Genomic DNA, 13,228 nt, shown 5'->3' on the forward strand with positions numbered 1-13,228 from the left:
GACTCTCTCGACTCCCCCTTGCCGCGCCGTGTCGCCCCGGGTACGCGGCGTGATTCGTCACGTTGTGTACGACATGTCAAAGCGATGTCCGTCACACTTACTTAAACGTCTCATGCACGTGACCGTTATCCACAACGTCATTATTACCATCATGATCGCCAACATCGTCATCATCATGAAACGACATCGACCGTAATCATAATAAATCATCGTCAATCATCATATACTAATCATCGTCGTTACTATTACCAACATCAACCCCACCGTCATTACCACCATCATTCTAACCCTCCTCCTCCTCATCATCATCCGTCATACACATTTGTCATCAGCACCATCATCAGAATCATCACCACTACCACCCACATCATAAATTATCACCATCATCAAAATAATCATCATCATTAATGAACAACAGCACCATCATTGACACCACGACACATAATAGTGTTGGTCCTGGTGGTGGTTGTGCCTGACGATTGGAAAGGGGTGGTGGTGGTAGTGGAGGTGGAGGTGGTAGTTGTGGTGGTGCGTCACAATGGCAAAGTGCTGGTGGTGGTCGTGTTGGTAGTGGTAGTGTTGGTGTGCACAGGCTACCGTGTCTGGTCCCACCGTTCGACAATGACTCCAACAATTTGGTCGAACTGCCCCTAATCCATATCGAGTGGCCGGTTTGAAAAAGCCCCCCCCCCCCCGCTGGTGGAACAACGCGATGTCGTGTCACGCTCCACCTCACCGTGCGAGCTGCCCTGATGAGCCTGAGCACAGCTTCTCTGCAGTTGGGCTCCTCGTCGCGAGCTCTGGGCGTGAAGCGCACCTCCACTCGCGGACCCGCAGGGCCTCTGACGCCGAGACCCGGGCCCACCGCGCCGTCCATCACTCCGGCCATCGCCATCGCTTCGTCGACTGGAATGCCCAGCCGCCTCCACGACCTCGCCTGCATCAGCTGCTGATGATGCTGCTGCAGCTGTAGATGTTGCAGCTGCTTCTGCGGCTGCAGCAGCAGCTGATGATGATTGATGAGGTCTCTTTCATCCGGCCATCCGAGGTCGAGCATTGGCGGCTCCAGATCGGACATCTGCGGAAAGTAGGTGAGCGACCGCGCGTCTTCCAATGTCCTGCCCGCCTTATCTTCGTGACCAACGTAACCGGAACGTCCCACTCCTCTCTCCTGCTGCTGTTCCTCGTCCTCATCCTGGCAATGCTGCAATGGTGACACCTCCACGCTGGCGAGGATGGCCTCCATCTCGTCGTCGTCGAGGAAGTCCTCCGCACCTTCCCGCTCCACCAGCGAGCGGTAAGCGAGGATGCCTCCGCTGAGGAGGGCCTCCAGGGCCAGTCGCTGGTCTTCCCTGTACGAGTCCTCGGCTTCCCGACGAAGGACGCTCATGTGCTGAGTCCCCCAGTCCTCCAGCTGCTGAGACTGTGCGGCCATGGCTGATTGGCTGAGCCTGGGGTGGCTTGATGAAATGGCCTTCCGTGATATATAAAACAAAAAGGTGCCACCAAGTATTGGCCCAAGGGGGGGAGGGAGAGGGGCTATCAAAATTGAGCGTTCGGTTTGAGAGGAGAGGTCCCCTTGTCGAAAATTTTGAGATCAAAATTGGCCGGCCAAGTTTTGGCGGACAAAATAATGACGCGGCCGCTTCGAGAGAAAAAGATTACCTCGCCTGTTGTCGAGTAATGAGGCCAACAGTTGGCAAAGCTGTCCTAGCAACCGACTCTTTAATTAAGCAATCAATGAATTAATTCACGAGATCGGTGATCCTATGGAACGTATACGGAAAAAAAGACTTTGGTTTAAGTAAAAGCAAACTACCAAACAGAGCACAACACGAGGTTTCCGACCACGTAACACGGCTCGGGTCCTCTGAGAATTCTAAACAAACACATCCAGGTAGATCTTTATGAAGTCGGCTTGCGCGAACGTCCGACTCGTCAGGCCACGCGCACCGGAGTAACTTCGGAGCGAGTCTGAGAGGTGATGTCACTCGCGAAGCTCTCGGGAGAGTAATTTTTAGTCCTTGACTCAGCGTGCGTGTCTCTCTCGTTCTCTCTCTCTGTGCCCTGCCCTTGCCACCCTCCCCTCCCCCCACCTATCTAGCTCTCTAGACAGCGTGGGTACGCGAAGACTCAAACTCTCCCGGCCGCCGTCAGGCATGTGGGGACACGAGAGGCGCGGGAGGAATGCGCGCGCCACACGCACGAGTCGACGGAGAGCGGAGCGCGCGCGTTCGTAGCAAGGAATTCGAGGTGATGGCACAGGGGGGGGGGGGGGGGGTGCTGGATAGGGGAGAGAGCTTGGAGGTTCGGAGTTGAACGTTAGTGGCAAGAGGAGTGGCGATGTGTCTACGGAACCATTTTCTCTTGTCGGTATCAAGATGATTCTAGATTTGAAGCTTTCGTGACTGCAAGGATTCATACTTAGATTTATTCTTTACTTGATACAGCAATCGTGCTGTTACGGTTCCACATGAAGACTTTTATTAATTTTAATTATATTTTTTACCTACGTGACTTTACCGAAAAAAACTAAGAGTAGGTATCAAGATGGTCAATAATTGGCTTTAGCCATCCCGGCAGCAATAATGATGTGGTAACATGTTCGAACACCAAATAGACCCCACCTATTGCAAGGCATTATCAAGTCTGCAATCACCACACATCGTGCTCGTGGTAGCACATGCAATCAAGCGCGCTTTGATAATAATGTGTGCATGGTCCTTGTAACTCATTGGCCTACACCAGAGACAGCCTCCTTTAAGGCTTCATCTCACTGGTGAGAACGCCAAACGTCGAACAGCATGAAGACAACGCAGATATCGAAGGGTTAATAGCTCGGGTTGAGCAGTTAAATCTACGTGACCATTTTGTGTCGGTGTCAAGATGACGATGATTCGGGGTGCCACGGTGGCGAGATGTTAACAACCTCGCCTGGTATGCGCGAGGTCGTGGGTTCGATCCCGACCCTGACGCCTGTTGTGTATTTAGAGTGTGCATGTCTCTTCTCCCCGTGGTCACGTGGATTTTCTCCGTGTCGTCTGGTTTCTCCCCCCCACCCCTCCACACATTTAGAATACAAATCATGCGTTTAGAGTCTTTGGCTGCTATATAATTTGACCAAGTCGCTTCCAAAAGAGCCTTACCTGGTAAAATAAAGTTTAGTTTAGAACAAAGATTAGGCTTTACCCTTTCCGGCAATACTACGATACGAGGTGACTCTACGGCTAACAGAAGATGCAGCCAGAACTCCGTTCCGTGTCTGCATGCAAGTGCCCTAGTCTGGAATAGAACCCGGCCGGGTTCCCAACTTGCTGAGGCACGTGTATCACCATCGCAGCGCCACCTTGAAGACTGGGAAGTCTTGCCATGTGACTTCATTCTGTTTACAGCATGGGTGGAAAAAACCCGAGTTTTCCAGCGGCAGGCATCGGGGTTTTTCTTTAATACAATTAAACCCGATTTTGGGGAATTAAAACCTGGTTTAATGAATACGAAACTCTGATCCAAGGCTTAGGCTGCTTCCTCGTCGGTGCTGCTATCGTACTCGGGGCACCGTCGGGCACGGGGTAGTCGTAGAATGCGGCGGGCAGGTTGGTCCTGATGAACACGAGCTTCTCCACAATCGTGGGCGCCAGTGAGTTCCTTAGCTTGGAATGGATGAAGCCCATCGTTGCGAAGTTGGCGAAGTGAGGTTCTGCAATTAGAACCAATGAAACCGATTTCTCCCAATCTCAGATGATCGGGTTTAATATAAAAAGACAATGAAACCCGATTGTAAAAAACCCGACTGTGCCACCCTTGGTTTACAGAATTCCCTCGACTCCTTGGGGGGGGGGGGTAACTGGACAGGTGGCAACTCCCCACCACTACTACTACTCCTTGTTCGAATTGAGACTGACATGTCCGGGCTTGTTTGTGGATACATCTTCTAAAATAAATATCTGGTGGATGCGAGCAGCCATGCCCGGCTCACTCTCGTAAACACCTCCGCGTGTTCCCGCACGGCGTTTGAACAGAGGGGCCCATAGTCCAACAACCGTTGCAGCTCGCTGGGCTAGCGAGAGGGAAATTTCCCACTCCAATTACCGCCATGCTGTTACTTCACAGGGATGGCATTGTCAACGATCGTCATCCCCCACCCCACCCCGTCACCCCGCACCCGGCATTTTTAAATACACAGCAAACCCTTGCCCATCGCGGGGGTTACGTTCTTTAAATAAAATATCCACAGTCGGCAAGTCCGTGACACGCAAAGTCACAAGGCAAAAGGCAAGGTTATGTTCAGGGTTCGAAATACCAAAACCCAGCCTCCTTCCTTTTGTGACCCTGCATCAACTCAAACATTACACAGGAAGTATATTTGCTTTGTTAACATCAATTTTTATTGTCATTCGAGAACACAGAATGCAAAGTAAATTTCAAAATCACGGGAGGCTTTTTTGTCATTAATGTAAAAAATATGATTTATGTTTTCTGCATGTGTCAAATGTAGCTTGTACAGCGTACAATGGCCGTGAGCGGGAATCGAACTCGGGTCGCCGGGTTCTCAGCGCGCTAATCACAATACATTAGCCGACACTCATTGTGACTTCACTATAATCACCGTTTAACTATTTGAAAAAAAATGGTTAATGCGTTCTTGAACTCGGGTATAAATGAGCGAATACAAAAACATACTCCTTAGACGTGTGGATTATAAAACTCAAAAGTAATTCGGAGGTAGCTCAGTGATATCCGCTTCCAAGCGACATTCAATCTCTTAACACCAAGGGTTGCCCTGCTCTGCGAGGAGTTCCGAATGAGCGCTTCATCTCGTGATGCCAATGGCACAATCCGAATAGCGATTCTCAGCAGAAGAAATGTGCTCCGTTCACCAAACTGCACTGACAAGCGTGGTGAAGTATGGTCAAACAACCACCGTGGCCGACACAGTGGAGCGAGGCCTTCATCCGGCAGTGGACTGACCAAAAGAAAAGTGCTCTGTTCACCCGAATAGCGATTCTCAGCAGAAGAAATGTGCTCCGTTCACCAAAATGCACTGACAAGCCTGGTGAAGTATGGTCAAACAACCACCGTGGCCGACACAGTGGAGGGAGGCCTTCATCCGGCAGTGTACTGACCAAACGGCTGTCCCCACACCGATGTATACACTGGCACATCCGACACCGCTGACCCGAGATCGCGCCTTCGGTCGTGTCGTTTGTTGCTGGTCGCTCGGCGTTTCGGGGGTCTTTGGGCCCGTGCTGGGCGACTGTGGTGGTGGTGATGGTGATGATGAAAAAAAGTTTAATCCGAAATAGCGAGCGGCTCTTGGCGCCCGCTTGGCGGAAGGAGTCACAGCCAGCGCGCGCGGCGCCGATGATCGCAGGGCAAACGCGCGGGAACAGCTTCTTCGTCACTCTTTAATTACTTTATTGATCGCGAGCATTTCCTCCCGCGACAGCGGGGCGAGATCGAAGCCCTTTAGCTCCGGTTTTCCTGCAGAAAAACGGAGAGGGAAAAAATTATATATATATATAAACAAGCCGGGCGCACACAACCGCAGGACGCTCATCGCAGTGACAGCGGAATGGATTTGCGTTTGACCGAAAAAGCGCGGCACGCCGAGGCTTTGTGGCGTGCGCTCCACGTGCCGCAATTGTCGATTTCCCGTTACTCATCCCCCGCGTGTTATTGCAGGTGGGGATGGAGTTGTGTGGTTCATGACCGCAACTTACATCTCTTCCGCCGCGATTACCCCGCTTGCAACGACTCGTCATAAAGGGTACCCCCCCCCACCAACACCGCCACCTCTACCGGCTTGCCCACAATCGGTGGATCGGCTGCAATCGTGCCTATAGAATCAGAATCTTTATTTGTCCTGGAGGAATCCGATGAGGCATTAAGCTCTTTGTTCACAGCTCTCCAGACACGATATGAGTGCAAGGATAGGGAAAAGGTAAGCAAGTAGCTCTTCCATTGAGCCACTGGGCCGGTTAGTCTGACAGCCAGGCACATCGAACATTTGTAGACAATAAGGGATGGTTTCGGATAAACAAAAAAACACAATTTTGGGTTTTTATTAAAAAAAAAGAAATACACTTCGTAATAATCATTGACATTATGCACTAATTTAAGTTGGTCCAAATTTGGCAAACTCAAAAAATTACTCGTAAATTACTCAACTGGGATTATTGGTTGCGAAAGCCTACGTGTTAAACCAACTGGGAAATACAGGCAGCAAACTACCGCCCACTACTGGCAGACCAAAGCCGTGAGCCACTCTTGAAAATTAGACTAAATCCTCATCTCTTTAAACGATATAAACTTGAACTTAAAGTGTCTACATGCTGACAAAAGTGACCCGGTGTCACGTGACACCACTTTTCACCGGAAAAGCACGGAAGAGACGTAATGCAAGTGACATCATTTCCCGTGACGTCATACTTTGCGGTTGATCTTCAACAAAAAAAAATTGGATCGTCCGAAACCTCGTATCTAGGCCCGGTGCTTTTGGGATTAATCTGTAAATCTGGAGCACGTGCCAAGTGGACACCCTTCAAAGTAAAACAGAAAAACAATGCATCTGTCCAACTTGCACTGACCAGCGTGAAGTATGGTCAGATAACCCACACGCCCCACACGGTGTGTGGAGGCCTTCATACATTGTGTCCACGTGCAAAAATGTATTGGTGGGGGGAGAGAGGGGGGGGGTAAAACAGTCGTTTAGTCAGAATGTAAAACATTTACAATCCATCATTGGAACCTCATTTGCCAGTAGCAAAATATGGCGTCATCTGGTCCAATACCATGTGAGACTAGGCTCTAAAGAAAGCTGTCTCGGGTGTGGACCAATCAATTTCAAGGACAGTGCATACATTATCAGAGTTATGTTTTTTGTTGGCATTCCGACTGCAGGTATTGTGGTCAATGACTCCTTGTAAAAAGGTGTCAGTTTTGTTGGCAGATAAAAGGGTAAAAAAAAAACATTTACAATCCATGTTCTGAATAAAACAACTGTAACAATAGAATCAATCAAGACATGCTTAATAAAAATGTTGGAGAGGCGGTGCAGTGTTGAGTAAAATTGTGCTAAAAACTTGGTGACCCCAAGTTTGATTTTTTTCACCACGGCTGATGGCAGTGGTCAGATGCCCCTACTAGACATCTTGTGAAAAGGAGCTTCATAGCTTATCGGATTCCTCCAATATAAATATTCTTATTCGAACTGGTCCCCTGAGCCTCCCGCCATCGGTCAACTCGTACCGACCTAAGCGGACAAAATTGTCTTCGACGCCCGTGCGCGACCAACACAGAAAAGCCTGGGACAGGGCTTTCGTCCGGCAGTGGATTGGCAACGGGTTGTACATTTTGCGCGGTGACTCAAACTCCCGGGGACCATTATCCTGATCAGACGCCCGGTCGCCTGATGGCAGCTCAGTCCAACCGTGAAGACGCGAGGTGCGTGGAGGAGCGAGGAAAAAGGTCAGACGCGGCGCTTATATTGCAGCCTCTTTTAATGAGAATCACCGCTCATGCGACAAACGCTCCGCGCTTTGGTCAATTGAGAGAGGCGGTGGTTGCCATGATGGGGGATTATACCAAGATATATCTATCGTACGATACTGCAAAGGTTAAAGGCGCAGCCCTGTAACGTCTTTCTCGCGCTGTTGCTGGCGGAAGGGCCTCCGCTAGAGAGGCCCACGAAGTCGGTACCACCCAAGGGAGCAAAACGTTAATAGTACCGAATGATTTATACGGCTTTTACGAGTCAACTATTATTTCATAGCCCACCCATTTCGATTGGTTATAATTCACCGTTTGTGGCGACCACGAGAAATTGTAACCACTGAAGTGATGGTAACTGACATGTAAATGATCTGGTCTGGGCTCAACGGACTGTACAGAGGATATACTTGGCCTACTCTTCCACAACAGCTATATGGGAAACCGATATCGCGGAAATGAACATCGTTTCGTGAAAATAACATCGCGGCTACCCGAACAAGTGGGCCCGTGACCTTCTCACCTTGCGCCTCGTTCAGACGATTCATCTTCACCTTCAGCTCCCTGCGGATCCTCGTCATCTCCGACTCCAGCTGCTCTTGATCTGAAGTTCAGACACGGGGTCGACAGGATCTCTTCAAGCATCCAGTGTACGAGGGTACAGCAAGCGGCGTTCGTTCGTTTATTCTTGTCAAACTAAACGATTCCCAAAGTTATTCCCCCACCCCCCGACCATGATCGTGATATCAGTATCATGCCTCAAGACAAAGTATCAATTAACACGGTTGGCTACGTACAGTGCAAAAGAAGTTCAACATACATACATCTCTCGGAAAGCAGCGAGAACTTTCGTGTCAGGGAACGGTCCACAGAAGCTGATATTACAGAGCTACCTCTGAGATCGCTTTCAAATCACCTTTGTTTAACATGGAACTGGGAAAGCATTTTCATAAAAATACTCCTGAAGAAGATCCCTCATGGTCCACCCTAAAGTACATCCGCACAAACCATGGCAGATGCGGATACATGATGCACAAAGGACACATTTTTAAATCTCCAGTTTGCGATTTTGGTCATCCAGAACAGACCGTACAACATATTCTTGGTTCTTTCGGTAAAGTCACATAGAACCAAAATGTATTGCTGTGGTTTTCCCACCTGATGATGATTGCTTGTGTTGCAATCGAAACGTCGTAAGAATTTTATTGTTTAATTTTTATTATTTGATAATTTCCCTTCTACGTGACTTTACCAAAAGAACCAAGAATATGAATCCCTGCAGTCACGAAAGCTTTAAATCGAAATTTAGACAGTACAACGTATAACGACGCAATTCCTGATCCACAAATACGAAGGAGACATCACTCTGATGATACCAACTCCGCTGCTACTGAAGCCGTTGTCTGGCTTGACCACCTGAATGTGAATTTGTAGTCGTTGTTCTGCATCTACATCGGCAGCCATACGAAACAAGAAGTGTGGAACCGAATTTCCCATGGTGTTTTTTTTTGTCATGTAGTCATTGGCGACTGGGCTGTGGCTCATGAATCACTGCACACTTGAGAACCCGGTTTAATAACAGGCAGCTGCCTGGATTCGAACCCAGATTCTCAGCAGCACCGGCTCAGCGCTCTGACCTACAAGACACCCGGCCTCCTCCGATCGGTGATTTAAAACTCAAACGCGACGAGGCGTGTAATTGTGTGGAGTGCGATTGTGCGGCAAAGATATTTACCATTTTTTATCATCTGTCTTGTTTTCGATCGGGGTATTTTGATGAACATATTTCCAAAACAGACCCAGGTTTTTTCTAAAAAAAAAATCAAACACAACCATTTTCAAATTTCACAACTCAAAAAAGTCTTCAGACAATGAATACGCTAGTTCGTATTTTGACGAAGGAGACGTGGAAAGGTGTCGGCTTACAAAAGGGATGCATTCTTCAAATAAACAACGGTAAAACAACATTTCATGAAGAGGAATGGATTTACCCATTCATTTAATAGGAAAAATGAGACGTGTGTTCGGACAGTCATTCCAACGCTACTCATGGTCGGAGTTTTATTATTCACTTCTAAATAATAAGTTAATACTTAAGCGGGCTTTACCTGATGACGATCACTTATGTTGTGATCAAAACGTCGTAGTTTTTTTTTATTAATTTGCACCTATCTACGTGACTTTACCGAAAGACCCAAAGAATAAGATAAAATAGTTTAGTTTTATTCGTATATTTTCTTAAGCGATTTGTTTACTGCTTCTATACTTTGCACTCCAATCGTGTGTTTGTACTGTTTGTTGTTGCAACGTTCTGACCCATGCCCCGACTGGATATCTGTGAAAAAAGAGCTTTATAGCTCATCAAATTCCTCCAGTTTAAATTAATATTCTGATTCTGAAAAACAACATTCTGGAGTCTTTGTACCCGCAGCTGCGCCCCCTTGCACGGCACGAAGAGCCTCTCTGTTGCTGTTCCTCTTCCTGTCCAAGTCGACCATCTGCAGGGAACGAGAGAGATGAGATCGGCGTTAAAACTGAGATCCAACTCAGTCACACCACCAACCACCTCCATCATCTATCAACCCTGCACCTCCAGAGCCGCATACGGCTCTTTGGCTGCCCCCTTGCGGGCGGGCGGCCGTTTTTTTAAAGATTTTATTTTTTATTTTAATAGGTTATTTACACTCTAAAGCAGTGGGCTGTTCTTAACCTGGGGTGCATGCTCCCCCTGGGGGTGCGAGACATGGCCAGATTTTTACTAGAAGGTAAATAATCAAAACACAAATTAAGCACGGACACGTGCGTACAACTACTTTGTTTCATCAAACCTATGTATTTATTACCATACATTATTTTTAACCATTGGGAACCAAAGGGCTACAAGGCTGCAGTAAAGGTTAAAAACCACTGCTCGAGAATGTGTTTGTGTACACGAAGATGTATAGCGAACCGCAATCCTAATCGGTAAAGTCACGTAGGTATAAAATAAAATAAATCACGACGTTTCAGGCGCAACACAAGCGTCCGTCATCAGGTGAGAAAACATGACGGACGCTTGTGTTCCGCCTGAAACGTCGTGATTTATTTTTATTTTATACTCTACGCGACTTTACCGAAAGAACCAAAGAGTATGGATTCCTGCAGTCACGAAAGCTTCAAATCAAGAGACAATCCTTATCCATAAAGAAATTGACAGGCTACATGCCAAAGGGAGGTGGACACCACAACGTACAAAGGGGTGATCGTAGGGTTCAGTTAAGCCTGGAGAGCAGAGTGGGGTGGCTGGGTTGTGAGAGCCCCACAGGAAGATATAAAATAAATAAGCATAGGCGTGTGAACGACGAGTTTACCGATTGTTACAATTGCGAAGTAATACAATTTGTTAAGTTGAGTTATCCATTCCGGCTACATAATATACACGATTGTCAGTCTTCTCTTACTGTTTTTTTGTAAAAAAAAAAAAATTTGTATTTACATGGCAAAATGTAGGCCATGTTACACGACCAGCCCTCTCTCTCTTCGCGTGATGCGGATCTCGAAATATTGTGGTACAAACTGAAACAGATGGTGGCTCTTCCTCTTCTTATAAATGTTGCAAACTCCCTGGGCCAGATGCACCCAACAACTTCATGTGAACCGGCCCTTGGGACAACATACCGTGTCAAGCCATGCGGCTTAACCCCGTTTTCTTAGACAGGGAAAGTTAGTTTTTAGGTTCATACGGCGCACAGCTGTGTCAATACGGGGCAAAACAAGTTATTTTGCATCTATTTTTCGTGTTTCTCCCTTGTGATGAGACTTTGTAAGATGCACGTTGAGATTCATCAGGTAAGGGGCCGTCCATAAATGACGTCACGCACCTGGGGGGGGGGGTCAGACATTTGTGACGATGTGTGACGAGGGGGGGGGGTTGAGAAATGTGACGTCACGTAAAAATGCGCAACTTTAAATAAATATAGACAACACGCTCTACTTAATTAAATAGACTTTTTAATAAATGTTTTCTCCTACATCAGAGTGCAGCGCCACATTAAATACGCACTACAATGACAATAGTTTAAAGCGATTTGAAGCATGATATATATATATATTTGGGGGGGGGGGCAGAGCTTTGTGACGTCACATTTGAGGGGGGGGGGGCTGATTTTTTGTGACGCCGTGTGACAAGGGGAGAGGGGGGTCAAAAATCGTCCAAAATCGCGTGACGTCATTTATGGACGGACCCTAATGTGGACCACGCGAGGCCGAACACTTTTAAGGCAGCCCTCCTGCCACATCACAAATCGAACAGAGTTCCTTGCCATTGTTTATTTTCTTCCCCTCTTTGCTATGAACGTAACACGCCTGTCACATTTAAGCATCGTAGCGCGCCCTTTGGGAATGTCTAGGCGACGTTTTGTGGAACTACCACCACGACCACCATCATCATCGTCGTCAGCCGTGTTCAATCCATTGCTGGATGAGAGGCTTCGCGTTTGTAGAATTAAAATGCAGCATCTTCGCTGCGGCCTTGAGATGGAACTACGTGTGGGCGACGTTTCAGGCAATTACCCTTCTTCAGGTTTTTGAGATATCAAATATTGCATTTTCAATAAAAACTGCAGAAGAAACATCTTAAATAAATGTGGATATCTACATAAAATGATATTATAAACACACTATCCTAAAAATACAGCACCATATTTTAACACTAAATCAGTCACTGACTCGCAACAACTTGCAATCATAAGTGACAGAGTTAATTTCGGGTAAAATCAATGAAAATGGGGTATGCCGATAGCATAAAAATGAGATGTGATAGAGCAAATCTGAGATCAGATTTGGAATCAGCACCCTGAAATTAGTCTAGAAGAGCTGCAAAAGTCCAGGCCAGAAAAAAATGTTTGTTTGTTGACCAGTGTAATGCTGCAGTACAGTACAGTACATGATTATCATACGGACCTGGTGTTTATCCGCCAGCAAATCCTCGGCCAAGGTCTCCACCTCCGTGAGGTACGTGATCAAGAACTGCGCGTCGGCGGTCATCGTCGTCGTCGCCGTCACAAGTTACACACAAGCACGGAAACTCCGAATCTCGAACAAGCACGGATATCTGCTGCTTCGTGTCGAACGCGCACGTGGCCCGGCGACATTGACGCACCGCACCAGACGTCGGTGAGGGGGGATAGAGGAGGAACGTGCGTCTTATAATCCAGGGTACAACGACGTGGTCGTTAATGATGATGATGAAGCTACTGCTGCTGAAAGCGAAAGTAAAGAAATTAAAAAAACGAGTGCCAAAGCGAACAGGCCGCAATTGTCAGGGGCAGCTATGAGCTAGGACCCCCGTGCGTTGAGTCGTGACGTCAGCGTTTACATGACGTCATTTGTGAGCGCGTTGAACGTGGGGGTTCTTGATAACGATGACGTCATTGCGTGTTTTCGTTGAACTTTCGCACCGCACGTGGTCAACCGTGCTCATGAGAGGTGCGGCGGAAGCACAAAACGTCATTAAAAAGTGAACACGGTGTGGTTTTAGCGGTGCTCTGAAGAAGGGTCATTGCCTCAAACGTCAGCTATGTTTTTTTTGTTGTTAAGGCAGCGTTATTGACCGCTTAGTTTGATATTTGTTTCGGGACGTCACAGCTTACGCACGGACATGCTGGTGGTTTGTATGATGACGTTTTCAAATGGGAAACGTCATTGCTGATCGCACTCTGGCCATTCGTTAGTTACATGACGTCATTAGACAGTGACGTTT

General features: G+C 47.5%; 1 protein-coding gene across 4 annotated transcripts; it reads right to left on the reverse strand.

Moving 5' to 3' along the window:
* Positions 1-4,367: 4,367 nt before the first annotated feature.
* PDRG1 (p53 and DNA damage regulated 1) lies at positions 4,368-13,212 on the reverse strand. Of its 4 annotated transcripts, XM_078601842.1 has the most exons (6): positions 12,430-12,874; positions 9,914-9,986; positions 9,224-9,298; positions 8,012-8,092; positions 6,588-6,639; positions 4,368-5,481 (listed from the first exon to the last, which is right to left on the reverse strand). In XM_078601842.1, the coding sequence occupies exons 1-6, from the start codon at positions 12,511-12,513 to the stop codon at positions 5,415-5,417; spliced, it is 432 nt and encodes a 143-aa protein (XP_078457968.1). In that variant the 5' UTR covers positions 12,514-12,874; the 3' UTR covers positions 4,368-5,414. The 4 variants fall into 4 exon arrangements, with proteins under 4 accessions (XP_078457968.1, XP_078457970.1, XP_078457969.1 ...); XM_078601844.1 differs by lacking the exon at positions 9,224-9,298 and having other exon boundaries at positions 12,430-13,212; XM_078601843.1 differs by lacking the exon at positions 6,588-6,639 and having other exon boundaries at positions 12,430-12,865.
* Between the last annotated feature and the right edge of the window lie 16 nt (positions 13,213-13,228).

The sequence above is a fragment of the Lampetra planeri genome, chromosome 17, assembly GCF_965212315.1.
Source record: "Lampetra planeri chromosome 17, kcLamPlan1.2.h2, whole genome shotgun sequence".
In the NCBI taxonomy this organism is placed as follows: domain Eukaryota; kingdom Metazoa; phylum Chordata; class Hyperoartia; order Petromyzontiformes; family Petromyzontidae; genus Lampetra; species Lampetra planeri.

Excerpts from the sequence above, each read along its gene's own strand:
- PDRG1 (XM_078601842.1), bottom strand. The coding sequence starts at position 12,513 with ATGACCGCCGACGCGCAGTTCTTGATCACGTACCTCACGGAGGTGGAG. Across the intron at positions 6,640-8,011 it reads TCGTCTGAACGAGGCGCAAG|GCCTCCACACACCGTGTGGG; the intron begins GTGAGAAGGTCA and ends CAATGTATGAAG. Across the intron at positions 5,482-6,587 it reads TCTGACCATACTTCACGCTG|GAAAACCGGAGCTAAAGGGC; the intron begins GTCAGTGCAAGT and ends GTTTTTCTGCAG.